The 27,308-nt window shown below is 31.7% G+C and overlaps 2 protein-coding genes across 3 annotated transcripts in view; one reads left to right on the plus strand and one right to left on the minus strand.

The window, feature by feature from the left end:
• LOC130902233 (uncharacterized) overlaps positions 1-12,959 on the plus strand; it is a 384,279-nt gene extending 371,320 nt beyond the window's left edge. For both annotated transcript variants that reach the window (XM_057814189.1, XM_057814190.1), the window contains 4 exons: positions 1,015-1,147; positions 5,003-5,129; positions 6,476-6,736; positions 9,274-12,959. In XM_057814189.1, the coding sequence (XP_057670172.1) occupies positions 1,015-1,147; positions 5,003-5,129; positions 6,476-6,736; positions 9,274-9,845 (1,093 nt within the window). In that variant the 3' untranslated portion in view covers positions 9,846-12,959. The remainder of the gene's footprint in view (positions 1-1,014; positions 1,148-5,002; positions 5,130-6,475; positions 6,737-9,273) is intronic.
• Positions 12,960-14,436: 1,477 nt separating this feature from the next.
• LOC130900582 (odorant receptor 33a-like) lies at positions 14,437-18,459 on the minus strand. The gene is given in 5 exon segments (XM_057811280.1): positions 14,437-14,496; positions 16,389-16,496; positions 16,498-16,548; positions 17,029-17,134; positions 18,365-18,459. Coding segments are annotated over 5 exon segments (420 nt in total).
• Positions 18,460-27,308: the final 8,849 nt, after the last annotated feature.

The raw sequence follows: 27,308 nt of genomic DNA on the forward strand, positions 1-27,308 counted from the left end.
ACCCCGGCCACACAGGGCTGCCAGAAGTGGCTTTTTATATTTTGTAAGGATAGAGGATTTACTGTAGAAAGTTTTGTGACTTTTGAAATGATCACCTGAAATTTGTCACTGCTGTTGGTCTACAGTGAAAAAAAAAATCATTCCAGAATTATTTTTTGGATCCAAACTACAACGATCCCGTTTGAATAAATTTAGAAGACTTTAAGAAGAAGTCAGAACCAAAGTTTGGGAAAGAAATGTAACCATAAGGAGCTAGAAGACGGTATCCAACCTACATGCTTAACCAAACGTAATATTAAAAATTTACTCAGCACATGTTCTTTATGACTTTATAACAAGATCTTTATTATAATGGTTGTTGTAATAAAATTTAATTGAAATCATACTTTGTCTGTAAAAAGTGTTTAATTCTTAATAACTTCTCTTTAAAAGTGATAAAGTGGTTATATTGATACTCTATATATTAAATTAACTTACTATTACTATCCTTTTGAAATTATAATCAAAAAGCCAATAAATAATTTTCCAAAATATATTCGAATATTCTTCTACTTAATATTACACTTTTTATTGTAGCACAGTTGATTTTTTGTTACTTTTCCTTAAATTATGATAAAAACAACGATGATAATTATTATTCAAAAAATTTATTAAAGAACTTTCAACTTTTTATTGATTAACTTATAAATACTATCACTGCATTCCGCGCTAAAAATTTAAAAAACCTGACATTAGCAACACTGATGCGCTCTAGTGAGACAACTAGGAAAATCATGTATCCTTGAATACTCGAACGCATTTGCAATATATTGTGATCGTCCTTCTCCTTATCTAGCGTCCGTGGTTCAAAAAATCTATTTTAAAAGAACTATTGAATGTTTTTGCATTAGATACTGGGCAAAATTTGCTTATTGATATACAGATCCTCTGATCCTGAACTAGAAATATTCACCATGATTGAGAGAATCATTATCCATATATTTTGTCAAATATTTGATTGACCTTAATTTTCAGGAAACGATTACTTCGAAGATCCTGCTATATTTTCACATTTTTAATACTCTTTTCAATAAGTAGTATAATATATATGAATAATCCCAATAAACTATGGAGTGTATTTCAATTCAGTACAATAAATGTATTAGTGGTAAGTATTTTCTATTCTTTTGATTAGTATTATGCTTGGGAAACTGTATTATGAATCACATGACCAAGAAATTATTTTTTAAATAACAAAATGTATGGAACACACATCCTTTTACTGTCCAGAATATAATATGAGAATACTAGAAGCTAAAAATCGAATTGAAGAGAATCAAAAACCAAAGTGAATGAAACTGTAATTTATAACAGAAAAAGACTAAATGTATTCCGATGACTATGACTATTCCATAAACAGTGTTCTATTTTTACCACACTTCTTTCAATCGGTATGATAAATACTTTGTAGTCAATATTACAATAATTTCTCGTCGATATATTTGCTTGAAATTTTGCTCACTTAAATTAAAGAATCTGATTAACTACTCAATCGGTAGTAATCCATTAATCCGATATTTCAAACGGATAATATTGTTGATTACTGTTTCACCAAGAGAGTAAAGGTTAACTTTGTTGGGTTTCATACTTCACAATGAGTACAAGACATAGGTAGAGGTGGATAAGGCTGGTACGTATGGCGCCAGAAGTTTATAATAATAGAGTTGAGGAATAAACCGAAAATTTATTATAATAATAACAGAAATGCGGGTACTTGAATTTTTATGCGTTTAAAGGGTATCATATATTTTGGTATTTCTATCTTTGTGTGCCCACACTTTCGGTACCATAATGAATTTTCAATTCATCAGCTTAAACTTCTGATGTGAAATTCTTATATTTAATTCTGCCTTCTAGATGTTGTGCGTTAATATAAACATACCAGACATGAAATTTCTGCGAAAAGTAGCTTGGAACTTGACTACTACAGCAACATACTACTAAACAGTGTAGTTTGCGCAACAAATATCTACATTTAGTGATCTAAATCAAATTCAGAAGTACAAAAATGTGCTGTTTGCGGACAATACCACAGTATTTTGTAACTAATAACCCAGATAACCTTATGTGTTACTCTGTTATTCCCAATTATTAAAAAAAACAGGATAACCTCGCTCTATATATAATTGAGGCGTTTCTTACAAAAACAACCATAGTCTTAAAACTCAGGTTTCGTGGTAGAAAATGACACTTATAAATCAGGGGCCACCTGTTTGACCGGGAAAGTCAGATTCTAAAAAAAGAAGCATAGTATGAATTTATAGTCGCCAAAAGATCAAGTAGCTCCACAAAAATAGCCATAGTCCAACGGAATTCCTGCAAAAAAGCACCATTGTCCCGGTCTGTTTGAATAGTGAGCATAGCGAGTGTTAACGATATTTGTGATGAAAATAATATTACAAATTGGCAGAAAGAGAAGAAAAAATGTGTAAGGAAGGAAAGTTATAAAGGAAAATAAAGTACGTGGTGTAGCACATATAAATCATATGGGAAAACAAGTTCAGACTAGAGTTACTAGCGCTGATTGTAGGTATGTGAAAAACTGATTATTTCTAAGTATTCATGTTATTATTTAGTAGACCTTTTATTTTAGATGTTCGCGATTAAAGTGCTTTTGAAATATTAACGAGAATATTCGACAGACTTTGATAACTCCGTCTAATAACGTGGCGTTAAAGAATGAACAAGATTCTTATTTAGTTGGCTTAATATCCATAAGTGCTCTGGTTCGCCGTAGATCCAAAAAAGTTAGTAAAACAAGTGATGATGATGCCGAAGAAGCAAATGACAGAATGAAATCGTTTAGTAACAGTGCAGTGTTTTCTTACGAGATAAGAGTGGAAAGCAAAGAATATCCAGTATATTTTAATGCGTTTTTAAGCATATTTGGTGTTACTAGAGGGAAAGTACGAAGACCTCAAAATAATGTTTTGCTTCAAGGTGACTCACCATACGATAGAAGAAGAAGGTATAATAATAGGCACAAGAAAATACCGGAACCTGTAACGAATTTGATGACAACCCATATCCAGTCATTTCAAGCTGATCAATTACATTATTCAAGACGAATAAATCCAAACACATTATATCTTTCAGAAACACTTTCTATAGAAGCGATGTATAAAATGTTGTTAGAGAAGTCTCATATTAATGTATCCTACAAAGCTTATTGGCCATTCAAAATCTTTTAATATTAAGTTTGGAATGCTGAGATTTGACACGTGTACCATTTGTGATAGATTAATATGAAATCTGACTTAGAAGAACGTGTTAGTATCGAAACAGAGAAAAATCTTCATCTATGTAAGGCTTACAAATTCTATGAGATAAAAATGCAATGTAAATTTAAAGCAAAGCCAGGCCTTATTATATGCTCATCGTTTGATTAAATGCAAAATTTGCCACTGTTCCACATTCAACCTGGTGATGTTTTTTTTTTTTGCCAGACAGCTCTGGTACCTTTTTGGAGTGCATGATTTGGCAACCACTGATGCAACTTTGTTCGTGTACGATGAAACTGTTGACAAGAATAGCCAGAATGATGTTACTCCTTGTTGTTGCATTATTTTAACAGGGCAGATATAACCAACAAGGACTTAGTGTTGTTTAGTGATGGATGCCAGGACAAAGCTAAAATTATGGTTAGATTCCTACGCCTCACTCCACATTTTTAAAATTTTCAAAACCATTAAATATTGTTTTCCTATTAGAGAACATTTCCAACTGTCCAACGATCAATATTTCAGTTTAATTGAATCGAAAAAAGGAAGAACACTTCAGAATTACAGTCGGACTGGGATAGATTGATATCAGCAAGAAGAGAGAAGCCTTCTCCTTTTAAGATTGTGAAAGCAGACCAAAAAGATTTTTTTACTATGGCTGAAGCTCTGAAGCCGTTTTTTATGACAAATTCAAAGCCGCCTATGAAAATAAAATCAGTAAGAGTATTCTTACAGAGGTACCTGGGAAACACATCTGCGAAACCGGAAGAAACTTGGTACTGAACTAATATTATAGCCCCTTTATCAAGGTGAGATTCAAAGCTCCTGAGAATGATCACTGTCATCCCAATCTGCAATCAAGCCCTGCTCAGCCCAGCACCAGTACTAGTACTGAACCTGAAGTTGAAATAGACAACGAAAACAATAGCAGTAGCGCAGAAGATTAAACAATGATGCCGATTTTCTTTGTAGTTATTACAACTCAACATTGTTTCAAAATAAACATTTTTTTTAACCGTCTGGATATTGAAATCTTCAGTTCCATAGAAATTCCCGTAAAAACAACAAAAAAGGGAAAACTACGTTGTTATTTGAAATAATGCCAAGATTTTCATTAATTCTTCTCGGCCAACATTCGCTAATTATATAATAAAATATGTCTTTCCACTTTTCGAAAAAAATCAAAACTGGACTATGGTGGTTTTTGTAATAAGACGCCTCAATTATTCATCAACAATTTCTGCTACATTCTAATTATCATCGCTCTCTCTAATTGTAATACGTCTTTCACTTGGAACATATTTGTGACTCCATATAATACCGATATTCAGGATTAATTCTTACATATGGGACTTATTCAAATTATCTAGAGGTACCCACTGAAGCATTTTTCTTGTTTTGTTTGTTATATAATTATACTTATCTTTATCGGCGCCATATAGGTACTCTGATTAACTGCAATGTTTACGCCATTCGAAGACATTATTCAATAACTTGAAAACCATACTTATTGAAATGATAACGCTCTGGTTGGCTTCTGATAAAATAAATTTTAGTAAAATCTGACTGAAATTGAATAGAAATAAGTGTTAAAAGTAATCCTTCGTAGTTGATGCAGTATGATGTTCAAATATTACTATCGGTATCAAAAGTGAACCATAACACTCATTAATAATCGAAAATGTCCACGAAAATAATTCTTCTTGCTTTCGTCTTATATTCAACTTCTTCTCATGTTTCAGGGGTTAGTGATTCTCATTTGCTACGTACTAAAATCGGAAACTAGGCTCCAGCAGCTGTTTGTGAACAAGAAAAAGACTGATAACATATTTTTCAGCATCAATTCTTCAATAAGCTCACCACTTAAATGTAAGTAACAATCAACCTAATCACTTGATTAACAATATAATATCTGTTGAAAAATGGTGATAGTGATTCAAATCGAACCAGGTGGGCGTGAACGTCCTGAGTGGACCTCCGATCAGTTAGCCTCTTCCAAAATATTTAGTGCATTTTTCGCTTTCTACTCTTTCATATTTATATCCATACTGCTTTTTTGTAGATATAATGTTACCATTGAAGTGTAAATAGAATAAATATAAAAATTTGTTTAAAAACTATATTTTTTCAACAAACTATTTGGGAAAAACTTGACGATATTGGAATAATAATAGATTTTATTGTGTTTATTATTTGAAAGATTTACTAGTATTCCTGAAATGAAGATTGAGTTATGGTGAAATATATAGAAATTTGATACCAGTTTATTTTCATCTTGAACACAATTATATTTTAGATTCAGATTTTATGTAGCTTTCGGCTTGTTAGGTCTCATTGGGAGTTGTGGAGAAACATTTGTTTTGAAAAGTAGGTTTAGTAGACCATAAATTTAGTTGGCGCAGTCAGTAGGATTGCGAATTGGAATTGGAACACAAATCATGATACCTGTATCCACGGTTTTCTTACAATCTTAAACTCAGTATTATTTGCCACATTGCCCATTTTCTATTACTGACGAATGATTATTTTTTCATAGTTCAATAGTATAACCCTTTTGAATTACATTTTTGAAAACTGGAGAAGTGAATGAGGCTGTGACAACTTACTGAACCGTTCGATCTATGAAACAAAACAAAATTAATTGTCAAAGTGATATTTCACTTGAATACATAAAAAGGTTTGTCGAGATAATGAACTAAATCTAGGTTTGTATCTATTCCGATTCAGAACTATCTGGAATAACATCAGAATCTGTTTCCTGCTTTCTCTCTTTTGGATTTTCTGACAAACTTTCATAGAAGGACCAACATACGGGTATGATAGATTTTTATTTGTAGAGATCTAATGAATATTTATTTTCGTTGAACCTATGAGCGGGGCCTCTTTATAAGCAGGTCCAAGTGTGAATAATGATTTCTGATCTTGGTTCCTGAGACCATTTTGTCTTACATCAATTGACTTAAAATCATCTTGTTCATAAGAAGTTTCATCTTATACGAGTAGTATATTGAGCATTTTTCTACCCTCACAATCTTATCATCCGTACACACATTTTTTTCATTACTTACTTTCCATATGTTTAATAAATTACATCTAAAGCTTAAACATCAATTAGTGTGATTGAAAATAGATTGTTCACATCCCGCTTCTATCAATAATGAGATATCTAATCAATTATTCATATTTGATTTGTACAATATAAGAATTATTTTCAGTTATTACCAAACAAGATGCAGAAATTGAAAATGACTCCAATCCTCAAACAAGACAGGAGACACAACAATTCACTTTGGTCAGCCGTGAATCAACAAAGTCGTCCATAGTAGTGAAATCTCAGAATATTGCAGCCACATTTGAAAGTTGTTTACAAAATAATCCTGCTTGTGATAGTCATCTGGATAAAATTGTATCCAAGCAACCAGCATCGTTGGAGCATTACAATTCCAGTCCACAGAGTTCTAGGAGATATCCACCATGTAAGTTGTAGTATATTGATAGTATTCTCTTCTTGTTCACAATTTCCAAATAATAGAAAGCGTAAAAGTCTGATATCCATTTTTTCCGTTATCTTTTTCGATTTAAATCATACTTCAAACCAAATGGTGAATTGTCATAATTTTAACTTTTAAATCGATTAATATGAATGAAATTATTTCGTTTGAGTCTCTAATTTTGATTCCTTGGTTTAAATGAAAGAAGATAAATTTGGCAAGTTACGAGGATTGCTACTCAAATTTTGAAATATGGTAATACTAATGTGAATATGTCAAATCTGATATTGCCATCATAAAGTTCAATGGTACTTTAAACATTCATTTTGGTTAAAAAATGTCGATAATTTCCAATGACTTTCGACGTGGATTGAACCAACAGCAGTGTGTCGATCAACTCGCTTCAACTTTTGGTGTTGAAGGACCATCTCGAACCACCGTGGTGGCTCTGGTTTTCCGAATTCAAGTTCGTGAAGGTCGTTTTAATTCGGCTGCTCACATCGATGCTGTGCGTGATGTGATATTGCAAGATCTTCATGTGACGTTAGGTCGACTCGCATACATATCATCCATTTTTGCTCTTAAATCTTTCTATTGCAATTGAACCACAGACATTTTTTGGTGATTCGGTCACCAGTTGCATATTTCGTTGCATCACTTGCTTGTCACAAGATCATATAAAGCTTTAGTCGTCCTGTATAAATAGTTTTGGATAAAATCATCGGAACTTCTTTGGAAATTTATCTTAACACACCTCTACTTTCTATTCGTGTTTTTAGAACACGTTGCATGTGAACTTTGTGTTTGACACATATCATGAATAATTTATTTTAATAATCGGGTCTAAGAAGTTCTTGAATTCTCAGAACGAAAGCGTGAATATGACGTTGTGTCAAACGAATGTTTGGAGTCATGAGTACACGAAGGTGTCAATATACAAGGTGTCCCACGACGAGTTAAAACTATCTGTATATGGCAAAATGCTTATAGTAAAATGATGAAAATTTCTACGTTTGAGTTTCCGGTTACGATCTTTTTAACTAAAATATTTTCAAAGATGGCCGATTTCCGATCCTACCGAAAGTCGACTGTAACTTAGTTATTTTGAATAGAACGCCCTCAATATTAATACATTTTTGAAATCTACGTAAAATTTTAGTATCGTTTTGACTGAAAATTTTTGTCGAAAAATGCATACTTTTCGAGTTATCGATTTTTTTGTAAAAAATTTGACTGTTGCAGACCCTTATAAATTATTTTTTCACGAGGATACCCTTAAAGATATGGAAATAGTTTCTGTTCGGTTACTTTTAGCAAGATCAGAAGTATTTGATTTATGCAGAGAATTTTTTATGTTATACAGAGTGTGTATAAAAAGTCTTCAAAATTTAACTTCGTAAATATCAAATTTCTTTATTTTTTTAAATAGAAGCACCCGGTTTTTTTCTATTTCAATATATTCAGGGGTAAAAAATAAGGCTAATTCATGTATACTTTCCTATACATAAACCGTTATCCAGATAATAAATGTTCTCTGTAAATTTTTAGAGATGCGGGTGTGGTCTAAATTTTATTTATTCGTTATTAAATTGAAAAGGAGCCATTTTAACGATTTTCTCATCAACGATTGATTAATGACAGTTAAATAAGTGTCATCTATTGGAAAGTATACTAAAAGTATACATAAAAAATTAAAACTTGTTAAAAAATACAATAATAATTTAAAACCTCAAATATCTCGGAAACGACTAAAAGTTAGAATAGGCTTAGTAAATACAATTTGATTTGATTTTTTTCACAGTCCTTGACAAGATGAAGAAAAATACTTTTATTTCTTAGTGTTTGTATCAACCGGTCAAAATAAAATTGGACCACACCCGCGTCTCTAAAAATTTACAGAAAATTTACGAAGTTAAACTTTGAACACTTTTTATACACTCCCTGTATAAAATGAAAGATGTTTCAGCATAGATTCAAATACGTCTGATCTTGCTTAAAGCAACTGATCACAAAAATCATCTTCATATCTTAAAGGGTGTCCTCGTAAAAAATAATTTAGGGGGTCTGCAACGTTCAAATTCTTTACAAAAAAAAAATAAATAACACATTTTATACCATTGGATCACGTGTGCTTTCGTTTAACTGATTCCAGATTAAAAAGTTCTATAATGTTGTCGTTTTGAGTTCATATATGGAAAGAGATCTTTGTTAACTTCACTTTCCTTATCATTGGATGGTTAACTCGCAAAGGTACATATCGCATTTGCTGATTTTTCCATCCCATTTCCATACCATTTTGGTAACGTAGTCACCGATACATTCCATACATTCTTTTAGTAGCGTGATGCTTTGACAATCACTTTTTCACTGTCACTAGAAAAAAAAGAAAAGAAATTGAAGAATTCCTCAGCTCCACTATATATCCTAGAAAAATATTCATAGGTATAATACTAGTATTTCATACAAACCTTACCCTAAAATCTTTATAATGTATAATTTAATTCGAATTGTTTTTGTTTCAGCTTCGACTTTATGTTCTCCAGACATCCTCTCAAACAAAGTTTGTGTGGAGTTGGATCTAGTGGCCTCAAGTATTCAATGTCAAACAAATCGTAACATATTTTCCACTTCCATACCTTCCCTTAGTCCTGATAAAACCATTACGACTCTTTTAGATTATCACATTGAAGCACCTGTACTTGCACGAGGTACAGAAACATCATACAAAGAAAGAACTCAACCTGATGGTCATGACGAGAGCATCATTTGTGAGAAAAATTTAAGTACGGTAGAAGAAGTTAGTGAGACTGAAACAGATTCTCCTGAAATAAGTGAAAAGCTGCTGTCTCCCGAAAATCAAAAATGTAAAAACACTAGTACTAATAGTGGAAATACTGCTGTTAAAAGTGATAATCTTGACGGTATGTTGGATAGTATTAGTCAAGATTTGGAGTATTTATTGAACAATTCCGAGGATGTTAATATATCTTCAATAAAAAGTGCGTCCAAGGGACCAGCTAGTCTGAGACAAGGTGTTAGTAACGTAGTTGATGATGATAACCGAGATAATATAACTATTAGGAGTAAGTGTTAATATATCTACTTTATTGTGAAATGTCTGTGAAAATCTCTTTGTTAGATAAGTTAGTTTAAGTCGTAATTGTATCGCATTATTTTTTGTTAACAAGTTATAGGTATGAAAAAATAAATTTATTTAAATGTACTTCAGAGAGAAAAAAATTTGGTCATCAAAATTTATTTTAGAGGTTCCACTTTTGCAAGTTAGGAAATTGATAAACTTGGGTTTCAAGGTATGACATGTCATTATTTTCTCACATAAATTGGTACGTATAGTTAACCGATAAATAATCATAAAATTTATTAACAGCGCCGTTAATGGAAATCGAGCAGTGCGGGTCTGCGTCGGTTGAGATACAGAGTAACGTAAGAGGATGTCTCTATTTATAATTTCATATTTTAACTTTAATAGTACGAACCATTTTTACTCACTGAAGTACATGTATATCTAGTTTGGTAGTTGACGAGTGTGGCTTATTATGAAAAAAAAAATAAATTCCGAGCAGGGTACAAATTAGTCCTAAAAAATACGTGACACATTGCTGAATGATCAAAATCGCAATAATCTACCTGTAAAAATAAATTTTGACACGTGAAATAAGTATGTTAATTGTTGATATTGATTTCATGGAGTAAATTTGTGGAAGAAAATAAAAAATCAGCATATTACAACAAAAGCGTGTTTATAATTTCTAATAGTTCTCAATTATTTATTGCTGATATACTTACCAATAACTTACTTGTGACATTTGCGACATTCCTAAATCTTCTCTCAGATAATTGGCTTCTACATAGTCTACACTGTCCTTAACAGAACTCCAAAGATTTCTTTAAAATTTGCTCATCAAATTTCATGCCGCAATTAATGTATACTGAATTTATTCCTCAAATTTACATTTTTCTCATTAGAACATTAAGAGTTCCCTTATTATACCAACATATATGTATGCTTCTACCACAATTTTCAAATATTCCGTTTTGTTCAATATGTAGGTGAAATGTATGAATTCATATTGAGATTTATGATTTGAAAATTGATTTCAAACCTGGAACCATAAAGTGGGACTGTAGTTAAAATAAGCACAAGTGACGTCAAAAACCGTCGTATTTTTTTTTTGTTCAAATAACACCAAAGCACAATAATTAATTGACCAATCTTCCTTAGCTTCCACCAATACTTTTGGTATATCAGATTTGTTATTCTAATGATCTCAACCATTGTGCATTTTTTCTAACAAGAAGTGAACCAGTTATCCCTCGTACAATTTAGATTTGTTCCATAAATTCCTCCGGTAGGATCTAGAACATATTATGTACTGCATATGTAATATGTTTTTGCATCGCACATGGTAACCACGTTCAAACTATACTTTTCGGATTTGTAAGTAATGTACAAGACAATGTTTTAAAAATCCCAAATCTCATCGAAGCCAAAATAGCTAGTAAAAAATATAGAGAAACACCAAGACAAATATGGATTGATAATTTGGAAGAAGATGCTGAGATAATGAGGATAGAATGAGAAGAAATAAAAGAGCAAACGAAATATAGAAAGGCATGGAGAGAAAAGAGATTGTCAGTACACTCAATCAAACAGCCGTACATCGTACAGTAATCACGCTTAGAGTTGATTAAAAAAATACGTTCGATTTCATCATTGGTACATTTGACAATTATATCCAAAAAAAAGCCTGAGAGAAAACGATGCCATATTCCAATGTATAGAATGTGGGCTAGCCAAATATCATTTACTTGCATCCTTGGAATACATCACTTTTTCAGGTCTTCATATATAAATTGCTCTAATTTATAAGGTACGTTTTAGAGGTCTTTGTCTAGATAAATTCCAAGAACTGGTTTTTGGGCTCGTCTAATTTAGGTCTTTGTGGATCCATTGCAGTTCATGAAATGTTTCATATAAATAAAATGCTACAAATAACTACGAATTTAATAGAAATTAACTCAACTTTCTCCAGCGATTTTTGTACCATAAATACAAGGTGGCGTCGTTACGACCTTCCTCAAGATAAATCTCTCTCGTTTGATTTCTACTAGACAACTAAAAGCCAGGAAGTTCCTAAACCGCATCGCCACGATCTTCGAGACACGTTCCAAGATTAAATTCCATATCTCTATACTGATGGTTTTTAACCTAGCATAGTTCAATCGTGCTGATCGCTTCTTGCAAAGTCATTTTTTTTCTAATGGTGGACTTGATAAAAATTGATTTTACAAGACTTCAAAGGTTAATGATGAATCTTGCTCTATTCCATCTCAGAGGAATGAAGATCAAGTCTGAGCACTAGAATAAAACATTCGATTCTGAGTTGAAATCAAAATATAAAAATGGATTTTGCTAGTTTCATCAAGAATATACGATAATTTTCTAGCATTATCCAATGTAAGCTTATCCATTAGCAGGTATGGCAAGAAATATCCAAATATCCGATGGTATTGATATGGTTTTGGTATAAATATCACCAACTGTTTTTCTATGTCAAATAGTAGTTTGATGAAACCAAATTCGAGATAGAACGTCAAAAATACTTCTATACAAATGGTGTGAATATTATGAATTGAATGTACGAAGTTATGCAACTGATAAAATATTGTTTTGATAACAACCAATAATATGAACTACCGAAACTGCTTTGTTTGTAGTTATAACTTTACCTTGTTCGTCCTATATTTAATCAATTTTAATTCTAACAGCGCTCTTAGCGTAAGCAAAAATAATTTTGCAGCAAAAAAAGCAAAACAAAAATAAACAACTTTCGTAACCACAAATGAATCAAAAATTCAATGAATCCAAGAATCAACAAACTTCATAATTATGTCACGTGTCATTTGTAAATTTTGGTCTTTGAATCATATCTGTGTGTGTGCGTGCGTGCATGTAAGTGTGTATATATTTTGAATTTTTATTTATCGAAAACTTATTCGTAATTATGTTAACCTAACCTAACAGCGCTAGTGTTTTTATGGAGTTATTCAACTACTGCTTTGAATGCAATTAATGTTTGTGGTCTTTTGAATGAAGTGAATCTTATTTATAATATCTGTCAAACAATTTTAATTGTATATTATTAATAAACCATTATCTGTGATTTCAATAAATCATTTTCAATTATTAAGTGTTTTATTATCAATATCAACTTAGTCTATTTGTATTCTTTTGTTGACCAAACTGTTATTATATCATCACAGTTATTCCAGGAGTATTCTTTGAAATCACCTATTAACCAGTATAATATAATATAATGAAAATATAAAATGAAGTCAAAGTCGAAAAATTTCAAAATTTACGGACGTTTCTGTTACTTTACGATAAAAATTAGCAACAAGATGAGAAACTTCAATTTTCAAGACATTCCTGACCACATTCCTGAATGCCGAATGTGAGGATGATTAACCAGTCTGTGACTGTAACGAGAAGGGTGGAGGACTAGTTGTTTAGTTTCTTTTGCTTGATCTCTTATATCGTTTGCTACATTTATAAATAAAATTCAGTTTTACTTCTATAGGTTCTTTTTCATTGCGATCAGAGTACAATCCTGTTCACTCTACTTCAAAAAGTTTATATTCCATATCATGAATTCAAAAATATCAATTTTTTAGTAATAGCTAGTTTAAAAAACAGTATTTATCTTATTTCAGATACTATCCTATTTTATATAAACTCCTCAATCAGTTTTACTTGAAACAAAAAAGTATTCCACCTACTTATTACCTCTTAAGACCCATTTTCTCATTAAAGTAAAAAAAAAAACGATAATTTTACATTTAAGTCTTTGCTCCTCAGATATATATGACCAACACGGGAATGATACATCCAAAGAACATGTGAAACTGGAGCAAAAAACCGAATCGATCACCAAGCACACAAATAATGGGAAGTCGTATTTTATGCAACTAATGGGAACAGAAGATGATATCGATCTTAATGAGGAAATTAATATAATAAGTAAAAGATATAAAAACGATGAATACGAAGAGGGGGTAACGAAGCAATAAGTTATTGAAGCGATCAAATGGCTAAAAAATGGAAAAGCCGTGGGTTGGGACAAAATAACACCTTAAATGTTGAAAGCTATGCTGAGATAACAAGCAATGTAACAAATATAGAGGAATAACTATGTATATCGATGAATGTCTAAGAGAGAATCCTAAACAAAAAATTGAGACCAAAAGTAGAAAATACTCTAATCGATGCACAAAGCGGATTCCGCAAAGATGAAAGTCTACAAGATCAAGTATCCATCACCAAATAACTTATAGATAAAACTGTTTGTCGAGATACCGATACAATATTTGGATTTACTGATATGGAGAAAGCTTTTGACAGCGTAACAGGGGCAAAAATATTGGAAAAAAAAATAGATGTTGACTCACGAAATTGTTATTTGTGAAAACCTAGTTCTGAGAAGCTTTCTAATTAGAGGAGTAATAATATTACAACAATATCATCATTCATTTCAATGTGGAACGATGTAACAAAGTGAAGTCTTCTATATTAGGTTACAAAAACTTTCGTATATCTAGTATGAATAGAAAAATAAAAATTTATTATGCCTTTATTATGTCTTTATTTCAACTACTTTTTAAAATTACAATTCGAAGTTGAATATATGCATTACAGTGAAAAGGGAGAATGCCATTCTGATAACCTAAAAATCAAGAAAATATCCAATAAAATCAAGAAGTGCTTCCAATTTGTCACAATTCATGAATCTATTGTTCGAATGTTTTTACAGATAAATGGTGTTACACGTTCAGCGATAAAATTATTTTGAAACTGTATAACGCTTTTATAGTGGAACCGACTCAAATGAACTTTGAGTTTCAGAGAATTCAGTTGTAGTATAGGAAGATGAGTTCTTTGAGATAGTCATTCAATTGTCCACTTCTTTTCTATTATGGCATTCAAGTATTTATACTCTTCCTTGCTCTCCTCATTGCTTAGAATTTTGACTTACCTTTTCAACTTTTGAGTTATTTCTTTGAGGTTTTTGTTTACTGATGCTTTCTGAGGAGTTACGAGACTTTGATGTTGATAAAGTGGCAGTCACTTTTTAGTGGTGACAGTTGACTGCTGATAAGTGCTATATAACATATCAGGAGTACAGTGTGGAAGAGAAGGTTCCACTCAGTTTTATTCCTGAAAATGAGCATGCTTACACTGTTCAAGGTGGGGTCGGAGCGGGTTTTCTCCTTTCTGGTGTTTGATGAGGAACTGTGTACAAGGGTTTGCCTTGGCCGGTCAAGTGAAATGTGAACCACAATAAGAATCCACCCAAGTTAGTGCGGAACATTGTAGGCAAAGACTATATACTTAAGGGGGACTGCTAGTGTGCGAACCTCAGATTAACTCTGGTTTGAAGTTCTCACCTGGGGCAAGCAAGGATATGCCTCGGGGGACTTGTTTTTCCAAGCTAGTCGTGCGATCTGTATATATACCAGAGAAAAAAATAGAGAGGGATGACCCTCGAAAAACATCTAAAGTAATGGACATATAGAAATACGAGGAAGCATTGCTACATCCAACCGACGACGAAGTCGGCATCAATCTTGATGCTTTAAAATTGAACGGCGACGAAAAGATCAAAATAAATAAAGCGATTAGAAAGAAACTGAAGTTCCTCATCAACAGAGGAAGAACCTTCCAATGAAACATTCAAAACTTAAGAGCGCCGGCTTGCACTTGTTTACGGAAACGAAGACACCTAGGAGAAGCTGCAAAACGCAGTTAACCCTGAAACCCTGGGAAGAAACATTCCTTAAGGCAGATATATCTCAATCTAAGATATGTATTAGCCGATTACCCTTGAAGCTAAGATTAACCATCGGAGAAAATACTCAAACTCATTAAAGGCCAAAGCGAAGACCTGAATGTGAAAAATTAGAGGGTCATCACGAGCAATGCTGAAGGACACCTCGCTACTTTTATTCTCTAGGAAGATAGTGCTTTTGCTAAAAGACTTAAAGGTTAAGACTACAAAGTGGCTAGCGTGGGAACTCTAAAAGCACTAGCTAATAGAAACATAGTAAAGAATTAGTTGAAGTCTTACTGGAGGAACACTCGAGTTATAGACAATCCATTTCATAATTCAGCCAAGAAGCCTGAGTCAGGAAACGATATTGATCTGTGGCATAAGACGACAACCGTACATTCTGCAAGCAAACCATATAAATAGCAGAGCATGTTCCATGCGAGTTTGTTGCCCATTTCATCAAAAGTGCTAACAACTTGGGAATTGTGCGTGCCCCTTGAGCAGTGTGTCTACAGTCGCTGACTGACGTTCGTGTATAGTTTGCTTTCACGCAACTCTTCTTTCTGCTTCGTAATAGTTTTTCTTTGTTTTTTTAAATATATACTCAATTCTCCTTATTTTATGCTTTTTTCGCCAAACAGTACAACACATATTTGGGAGGCGCTCTACTGTCCACTACCTGGAGAGGAGTCAATGCCTTTCGGGGGAAGGTTATCGGACTAGAATTGAACATGAAGATATGCGTGTACTCATTATAAACTCTATGAATAATGGAAACATCTACATACCTTCAAAAATGACATCATATGCATGTCAACTAAGTTGTAAGCTGTTAGTTGGGGAATTCTCTGGGAGTGATGTAAGAAAAAGATTACATCCTTTTTCAAAACATTAAACTGTTAAACCAATCCAATTACTGTCAAATATTGCTTCTGGTAAAAGGCTAGCCTGAAAGTGAGATTTCCTTGTGGGTAAATGCTTTCAGTAGTTTTTTTCTCATTTTTTCACATATATTTCAGTCGCTATTTCAGAAAATGCTCAAGATAATAAACCTATTTTTTCTGAGTATAAGAAATTAATTTTCGAATAATTATTAATTTTTCTTTTCATTTGAATTGAAAAAAGTAGATAATCCAATGAGAAATCTCTGAGTATTATGAATTTAACGTAGCTTCATCTAGGATGAAAATCAATCAAAGTGCCAGCTGGCCTCATCTGGTAGCAAACAAATAAGTTTTGTTCGTGGGTCAGATTCCCAATTATTTAGGGACCGATCGCACGCGCACTTTCAAAATTGTCGTTTGCGAGGAACGATGATTTCACCCCCACTTGAACGACAATTTTGAAAGTGCGCATGTGGTCGGTCCCCAAACTGATTCGAAGTTTTTCCCACGAACAAAGTTATTGTTTCCTTACATTACCTCTTACCTGATAATACAAAAGTGTTCCAAGGGCACAATCGACAGCTAGCTGAGAAATTACACCAGCCATGTACAAAAAACTCACTATTAAATCACCAAAGCTCAAATTTTCCAGCAAAATATTGAATAAATGTAAAATGATATATAATGATTAGGCAGCTTGTGAAATTTTATAATATGAATTTCATAGATTAACGCATTATATAGAATTGGACCTAGAATCCGATGTAAAGATAGATTGAGAATTTTATTCGTTAATGTTAGTTTTACACCTTCATCATAATGATCTAAACGAAAAATCATCTTTGAAATTACAAAATTTAAATAACGAGAGAAATAATTCGAATAAATGTAAAAATACAATGGCTCCTCCGCAATATAATGTGAAAAACCTTTATACTTCACTTCGATTGATTTTCTCAAAGTAATCAAAGAAGTAGAAATTAGAGTAGACCTAATAAAATAAGTCAAATAAATTACTGTACAATGCGGTCCATATGTATGGAGTAAATTCAATTATAGCGTTATTATGGTCTATTTTTATTCTTACATTCATAATTTACAATATGAAAATATTATTCCCCCCCCTAACCCCCTTCCCTCCAGATTTATAAGCACCCCTTTTAAAATTTTAAATAAGTAAGGGGGTCGTGTGGCACTTTATTGGAAAGAGATTTCAGTTCTCTGTTCAGTAATATGAAGTTTTTAAATTTGGTGCAATTTTAACTGAGAAAAATAATTTTTAAGATGAGCAATTTTGATAGTGTATCTATCACCAAACTTTATGTAGAACGAAGATAATAATGTCGCATAATATTTAGAACGTATTTTTCAATCTACTTTACAATTCAATTGAATTTTCATAATACCCGCAATCCACTTCTTGACAATAACGAAGGCAATTTTGGAATTCTCGTACATTTTGTATGACCTCAAGGGTTATTTTGTTAATTTCTTCCGCTATTCTAACTTTTGAATCAGCAATATTGCCTGGTCTATTAGAATACACTTTAGATTTTAAATAACCTCATAGAAGTAATCGAGAGGAGTCAAATTGGGGGTATCGAACATTAAGAAAAAAAATTTATCGAAATAATGTTATTCATGTTATCATCATATATAATAGTTTTTAGAATTTCTTTGGCTTTTTTTTTCAATCAATTTGAGTAAAGTACTCGTAAAAAGATTGTCTAAACGCCGCTGAAGCTTGAATATGCTATCATAAATATCTCTTTTTATAATTTGCATGTAATTCATATTTTCTTATCAAAAAATGTTCATCACTTGTTTTGATACGAAAACACTACTCATTGAATAACTGAATTATTGTCAAGTCACTTACCGATGACAAACGAAGTATACCAAAACAAATTCCTAAAGAACTGACCACTAATTGACCTAGCTCCAGTGGATTTAAAATATCATTTAGCTTACACATAAAACTGGAAAATATGAACAGCAGTTAATAACATTATGTCCCGCAGTGGATGATTTTTTGTTACAAATAGAATTAGAAAAGTGGAATTTTCTGAATTATATAAAAACCACATTGGTAATTTCTGCATCCTGGAATAAAAAGATGTCGTGAAATGTCTTGTTTTAATAATATCCATACTTTTTTTTTTCAAATTTTTGACAATTTGAAATATCTTTAGAAAGCAAAAGTGAACGACTTATTAGGTGATACCTATGGACGCAAATATTTTGTATCAGTTCTCCATTAATTCAGCTTCAATTGATTGAAGATCGATTGCTTGTACTTCAAAGTAATTAAAGTATTATTGTACTTCAAGTAATTACATATTTTGTTTCAGTGAGTTTCCATTTGATTTTAGGAAGCGTGAGTGTATTTACTGCTGTTATTTATCAATTACGATTATTAGTCAATGTAGAATTTATTGCTGTTTTGATAATGGCTTGATCTGATGGTCTGATCAGATGAGTATATTGTTAAATTGATATACATCTCCTGTAAAAGTTAAAAGTATTTTATACTACTAAGTATATATAGAGGTGAAATTTTATAAAACGAAATATAAAACTACATCCATTATTTTTTTTATATCAGTTTAGTGTAGTTTATCGACGATATAACACAAGGTTGTTAGTAGTTATGGCGGATACAGAAAATCAAACTTCGGTTGTAACCGCAACGTCTGCGTCTAATTCACCGCAGGTTTCGTCATCTCCAATAAATAAAAAGGAAAAAAAAGCTAAACATCCTAGGACCAAACCAACTCATCCACCGGCTTTGGAAATGGAAAACAATGCCATCAAAGGTTTAAAGAAACGCGGAGGCTCATCTTTACAAGCAATTAAAAAGTATATTGCTACCAATTACAAAGTTGATGCAGAAAAAGTAGCGCCATTCATCAAAAATATTTGAAAGCATCTGTACTATCGGGATCTTTGGTACAAACTAAACGTAAAGGAGCTTCCGGATCATTCAAGTTAGCTTCGGCAACTTCAACTGGTGGTACTTCGGCTAAAACGAATGCTATTGACAAAAAGAAAAAGAAAACAGCCGCTTCTACACCAGGCGTAACTAAATCCAAAAAAATTGTAACAGCAGCAAAACGAAATGCTATTATTAGAGGAGGAGGAGAGGATGAATCGAAAAGTATTAAGAAATCTAATAAAGACAAAAAAACGACAGGTACAGCAGCGGCTTCCTCAAAAACTTCGACGACAACAACAACAATACCGATTACTGATAAGAAAGGCGTTAAAGTTGCCAAAAAAACAGACAAAAAATCTTCGGCTAAAGGAGGAGTCGCCGATTCCAATACAACCAGTGCCGCTTCATCAGAAATTGAAACGAAGAATCCTACTAAAGCAAAAAAATCCAATAAAGGCAGTCCCACGAAAAAGCCGAAAGCACCAAAACCGAAAACTGCGAAAGCAGCTGCTAGCAGCTCCTCTCCTAAAGCAAGAAAAGCCGCCGCCGCCGCTCCTAAAAAGAAGAAATAAAAAGAATATTTTTTTTCTGACAGAAAGATAGTACAAAAATTGAGAAGTATTATCGGACTGATGATGGGTACGACGACAATCGACAATAATAACAAATGGCCCTTACCAGGGCCACAATTTTTTCATTTATTTATGAAGAAAATGAAAAACAAATGTTTGTTTTGATGAAACAAGAATTTTTTGAATTTCGGTTCAATAATTGATATATTTTGTTATATATATAACATTTTCATCGATCGATGTAATGTAGGTTGTTACCTTCTAGATTTGTCGGGACCTACCAACGATATAGTAGATCTAATGTGTTTTATAAACTTTCAATTATTTTATGTCGATATTGACTAAAATTTGTTAGTTAAAAATAATAATTTTCTCTATCTCGTGTGTGTGTGTGTGTGTACGCGGGTCTGTGTGTGTGTGTGTGTGTGTGCACGTGTGTGCGTGTGTGCGTGCGTGTCTTCTTTATCCAATCAACAATCACATCCTCCTCTTATATTTCAATGTTTTTAAACGAATATCCTATTTTTATATCAAGATATTATATTACTATCATAAATTTTATTTGTGGTTCTGAAAAGAACCGTTTTTACTTTCAATATATATATATATATATATATATATATATATATATATATATATATATATATATATATATATATATATATATATATATATATATATATATATATATATATATATATATATATATATATATATATATATATATATATATATATATATATATATATATATATAGATCCAGCGGTCAAATTGGCGTCGGTACTTTTACGGTATAGCCAGGAATCCTTCAATATACACCAATGTATATTTGCAAAATATATTCAACGGACAGGTTAGCAGCTTGATAATTTGGCAACGTTGAAATAGATATATTTGAGTTTATTAAATAACTTTCATTCTGCAGATTTGATGGCAGTATATGAATGTTATACTTGTAACGGAGGAAGTGGCATATTAAAAAATATATTTAGAATCAACGTATTGGTTACGCCAAAGTGTATGGTGATTTAAATGCATTTTGCTTTCTTGGTCTTAATTTACATATATCCATTTCTATGAGTTGTTTGAGCATAATTTGATTATTATTTATTCGAACGTATCGCTACATGTCGCAAGTATGTTTGGGACGAACCAAAAAATTAACCATTTTAGTTTAAAATTGTGATCATATTCAGAGATCCGTATTGAAGCTTATAAGCAAAAGGTGCCAATTCAAATCTAATTTTTTACTGACTATTCGAAGCAACATTCAAATCTCTCCGAACATTTAAGAGCTGATTAAAAAACTAAAAAACTGGACATTATTTCAGAGTCACCAATATGGTAGATCACAGAAACCCTTCTGTTGTCGATGTCTCAGAATAAACGTTAGTTTTATTTTGGTGATGTTTTTTGAAAATTTCTCTATTCCATTTTTGTGATCTATGATAAGCAACCTGCATCCAGAATTGCTTATTTTCATTTTTTTATTTTATAAAAATATTGAATAGCTGAACAAATTTTTTGGCTGATTTTGATAATACTAAGAAAAAAATAACTATTAAAGAGTCTCCTCGGGCTATTACAAGCGGGCTAAACACAGACAGACGAAAAAGGACCCAAACAAACAATATTGATGATAGTTATCCAACTGCAAATCTTCGTTATGCTTAAAAAATCGTAGGAAGAAGAATTTTCATTGGTTTATTGATCTTAAAGATGAAAGAAGAATCCGTGATGCTAATACAAAGATGGGTAGTTCTTTAATAATGATATGCGAGACCACATCCAGATTGAGTGATTTCAAAAGAGATGGGAATGCCATAGAGCATGCTTGGGATAAAATGGATAAAATACCATTGGCGAGCATGATCCTCGACCTGAATATTAGCTGTTGTTGAAACATTCCTTTTCATTAAATCCCTTGAAGAATTCCTTTGTTTTATTCTTTTATTTCAGCACTTTATCTAATTTTCATTATTCAAAGAGATGAGAAACGATTTTATGATTTTTGGTATTCAACAGTTAACAAATATATTCTCTTGTACCATAAAATTTTGTTTCAGCTTTTAAAATCTGATTAAATAAATATTCTTAACTCTATCAATATCTTCAACTTTTGAACAGCTGTTCATTTTCAATTTTTTTGAATGTATTTGAATACAAATTCAGCATGTTTTGAAATTGATTACAATTGTTCAATAACGTCTTATTAGAACAAAGTTGAATTTTTCACATGAGACATTTTGTATCTTAGATTTCAATTTGTTGCAATTTGCCATCGTAACAAGAAATATTTTTTCATATTCCATATACGGTATTCCACTAGTTCCTCGTGAAAGTCATATGCAGGTTACCACCTTCTGTACTTTGAAACGCACAACCCAAATATTCTGTCGTAGATAAAAGTTTTTAGGCCCACTCCAACTTAAAGATTTGATAAAACTCGAACCTCGTTTTGAAAAGTATATACATGTACAGAAGAACAACAAACTCTCTACAACAGTTTCACATTTTTGAGTCATCCTGTATTTCATTCTGCCAAATTTGAACAATGTGGCTCTTCTTTTAGATTGAATTGGCCCATAACTTATACCGAAACCTAAAAACTCTGAACTGTATAGTTTTTGTACTATTTAAATGTTGTTTATGAAACTTCCACCTATGAACCATTTGATTAGGGCCCTTAATGATACTTGCTGTGTCTAGCTGATTTTTATAATATGCTGATATAAATGCATCAAGCTATTCGACGCCATTTAAAGAAGAAAAATGGAGTTTCACTTTCGAAAAAGGATAACTCCTTCTTTGAAATTGATAAGCCTTAAGAAGTAGCGGTAAACGACTTGAAACTCTATCCATTTGCCGATTTTTCAATAAAATAGGGTCCTATTACGAATCCACTTGGAATGCTCCCATCTACGTTTACAGACCACCTAGTCTGACTGCGAAATGAAAATTTGTTGTAGAACAAATAATGTAAATTTGTGACTGTTCGCATATCTACTTTCATGAATTGTCCACTCGTTACCGAGTAACACAGCTGCTATTTTTTGCAAGAAGTTCTCTCCTCAGAATAATTTTATCGTGTCTTTGTAATTGCAATAAGCTGTAACTGATTCTTTGGGACTCTCATATTGGTGGGAATTTTATCCAAGCAAAGGGTATCATCGTAATTTTCAGTCTGGTTTAGGGGTACCAGACGAGAGAGTATTATGCCATCCTGATGAGATCATAACAAGGTCGAAACTAGTCGGTGGCTATACCTCTCTCCTTGCAATTGCGAAACATTGAGATGTCTGTCTCGATTGTCGGTCGATCGGCATCACGCTCTTCGTTGTGGATGTAATTCAATGTTCGGCGTGGTATTAGCCAGGAAAGTGCAAAATGACTTACAGACAAATCTAAATGATTAACGAGTAATGTCAAACTAATAATACATTGTTTTTAAATCTCACGGTATTTCCACACTTGTAATCTCCTTTTCAATAAATAAAAGTTCAGAAATGCATTTTCAATATAAAAACGATTCCTTCTTTTCCATTGATAATTTGAAGTCGTCAATACTATATATTATAAGAGGGATAAGTATTGGAGACGATAGTTGACGTTTCCGTCTCTTGTGACTGAAAACATATTTTCGCTGAATTTTTAGCATTTGTAAAAAATATACTTCGACACTAACTTAGCACGAATGATGCATGTAGAATTTCACTTTTCAAAAACATACCTTGCTGTTGGAAATAATAAAAAATAGTTGCCTACACACACTTGATGAGTACTTTAATGAAACAAATTCAAAACATTCTGAGTAAGATAGAATCACTGGTGGTCGTGGAGCAGTCTGAAAATTAGCATCAATATTCAATTAACAGTTTCGGACTGGAGAATTGACTGTATTTCTAAAAAATTTTGAGAAATTGGCTCAGTACATCAACAATATTATTATTATTTCTATCATTACCAATCTTGTTGAAATAACATTTGGTTTTAGTTTCAATATCGGATCCATCTCTTACTTCAGAATCCGAATATGTTCCTTCGTCCACCGTATCAGATATGTCAACGTTTGAGTTCTCGCTGCTACAAGCAGCACCAGTTGAAACAAAATATGAACCACAGGATGCAAACAATATATTAGGAACTCTTGAGATGAATATTTCAAATAATATGAAAATTGATGTTTCAAGTGATGAAATCGCTGGTGATTGTCTTGCGGAAAGTACTAAATTAATGTCTGAACAATCTTTGAATGCAATTTTGGGCAGTTATGTTTCTCTTGTCTCAGTGTTTGTTGACATTCCTTAGCATACTTAAATTACCTGATGTCGAGGTTATCTTTTCAAAAAACATCACAAATTCATATTATTGTTGTAATAAGAAATGAGAGCAGAATTCATAATTAATATAAAACAAAAAGTATTACTTAAAAGCAATAATTTTAATCAAGAAATGAAGTTATCAGACATCCTTCAAACTGTTTTGATAGATATAAGGATTGCCATATACTGGTATTTATTGTATTAATGATTCACTCATTATTCAAAGCGATTCATATTGAATCATGGAGAGTTTGATGTTATGATATTGAGAATTCACTTTTACCTAACTGAACCTAATCATTGTTTTGTTGATTCATTGAGTATCTAATTATTACATTTTATGTCATAGATAATGTAACACTAACGATAATTATACACGCTCACGGCCACCTGGTCAGGTTACGTTAGCTTCGGTTTGCAAAATAGAATTTTCTCAATTTTTCACATTGACTTGTTCAAAAATGGATAATCAACATTTTTGTTCATTTTATTACTTGAAGAAAAAAGATATTAACAATTATTCGTCAATAAGCGTTTACATGAACATCCAAAACCATTATTTTCTGATATTCTCATATCTTCTATAAACACTTGAGAGATTTTTATTGGAATTAGATGATTTTTAGATTTTTTTACAGACGAAAATTATCGACATATTACTTATAACGTTTTGATACGTTGCCTCAGTTGATGAAAAAACAGAATATTATCAAGAGCAACATTGGTGCGACGGAAAATTTGATTTATACTAGATAGATATACAGAAGCCAGAGTGTCCGCTAAATGGTCAATATATACACGGATGCCAATCTGACCGTTCATTTAATCCTACATATACAAATAAGCGATACCAGAGCCATACAACAGAAACTCTGTGAACTTTTATTTAAAATCCATTCAAATATGGTGTAAGTTGCACTCCGGCCCATTTTTACCTTATGTGATAGCTGATGAAATTCCAAGTCGAATGCACTATCTTTTTTCGATTTGCTAATTGGCATCTGTATATTGGATTCCACTTTACCGCTGATGCCACCTTAACCGCAATTTTAACATGGGGGGATTCCACTTCACGCCGCTAATGTATATATATATATATATATATATATATATATATATATATATATATATATATATATATAAACAAAAAATCTATTATAATCAAATAGATAAAATGTGATTCTATAAAAAAAAAACAATTTGTATTTATGCTCGTTTTCCGCGAATTCTTCTAGCCAATTGGATAATCTTTTAGCATGAATGGCACACAGATTAGTATCTTCGAATAAACGTACCAAATAAGCCTCACTAGCTTCCTGGAGAGCCATATAGATATTTTTGAGTTTTTATAGCTAATTTCTGGATTTTATACCTAATTTTGGATTTTTATTGCTACTTTTGGAGTTTTTTCCACTTTTTTGGGTTTTTATAGCTAATTTTTGAGTTTTCTAGCTAATTTCTGGTTTTAATAGATAATTTTTGGCTTTTCATAGCGAATTTTTGAGTCTTCCCTACTTTTTGGGTTTATATAGCTAATTTTCGGCTTTTATAGGTAATATTTGGGTTTTTATATCTAATTTTTGGTTTTTATGGCTAATTTTTGAATTATTATAGCTAATTTTAGGTTTTTATAGCTAATTTTTGGATTTTATAGGTAATTTTTGAGTTTTTCTCCACTTTTTTGGGGCTTTATAGCTAATTTTTGGGTTTTATAGGTAATTTTTGAGTTTTTATAGCTACTATTGAAGTTTTTTCCAATTTTTTGAGTTTTTATAGGTAATTTTCGGGTTTTTATAGTTAATTTCTGGGGTTTTATAGCTAATCTATAGGTTTATAACTAATTTTTGGGTTTTTATAGCTAATTTCTGGTTTTTATTTCTAATTTTCTTATTTTTATAGCTAATTTTTGAGTTTTTATAGCTAATTTTCGGGTTTTCATAGCTAATTTTGAAGTTTTTCCCACTTTTTTGGGTTTGTGTAGCCAATTTTCGGGTTTTTATAGCTAGTTTTTGGGTTTTTATAACTAATGTTTTGTTTTTATAGCAAATTTTTACGTTTCTACAGCTAATTTTGAAGTTTTTTCCACTTTTTCCGGGTTTTTATAGCCAATTTTCGCGTTTTTATATCTAATTTTTAGGTTTTTATAGCTAATTTTTGTCGTTTTATTGCTAATTTCTAATTTTCATACCTAATTTTTGGGTTTTTATAGCTAATTTTTGAGTTTTTATAACTAAATTTCGGTTATGATAGCTAATTTTTTAGTTTTTATAGCTACTTTTTGGATTTTTGTAGATAACTTTCGGGTTTTTATAGCTAATTTTCGGGGTTTTATATCTGATTTTTTGATTTTATAGGTAATTTTTGGGATTTCATAGCCAATCTTTGGTTTTTATAGCTAATTGTTGAGTTTTTCTAGCTACTTTTGGAATTTTCTCCACTTTTTTGGGTTTTTATAGGTAATTTTCGGGTTTTTGTCACAGATTTTTTGGTTTTTATGACTAATTTTTGGGTTTTCACAGCTAATTTTTAGGTTTTTACAGCTTATTTTGAAGTTTTTTCCAGTTTTTTCGTGTTTTTATAGCTAATTTTTGGGTTTTTATAGCTACTTTTGGAATTTTCTCCACTTTTTTGGGTTTTTATAGGTAATTTTCGGGTTTTTATGACGGATTTTTTTGGTTTTTATGACTAATTTTTGGGTTTTCACAGCTAATTTTTAGGTTTTTACAGCTTATTATGAAGTTTTTTCCAGTTTTTTCGTGTTTTTATAGCTAATTTTCGGGTTTTTATAGCTAATTTCAGGAGTTTTATGGCTAATTTTTGGTTTTTTATAGCTAATTTTTGGGTTTTTATAGCTACTTTTGGAATTTTCTCCACTTTTTTGGGTTTTTATAGGTAATTTTCGGGTTTTTATGACGGATTTTTTGATTTTTATGACTAATTTTTGGGTTTTCACAGCTAATTTTTAGGTTTTTACAGCTTATTATGAAGTTTTTTC

This window comes from Diorhabda carinulata, chromosome X (genome assembly GCF_026250575.1).
Source record: "Diorhabda carinulata isolate Delta chromosome X, icDioCari1.1, whole genome shotgun sequence".
Classification (NCBI taxonomy): Eukaryota; Metazoa; Arthropoda; class Insecta; order Coleoptera; family Chrysomelidae; genus Diorhabda; species Diorhabda carinulata.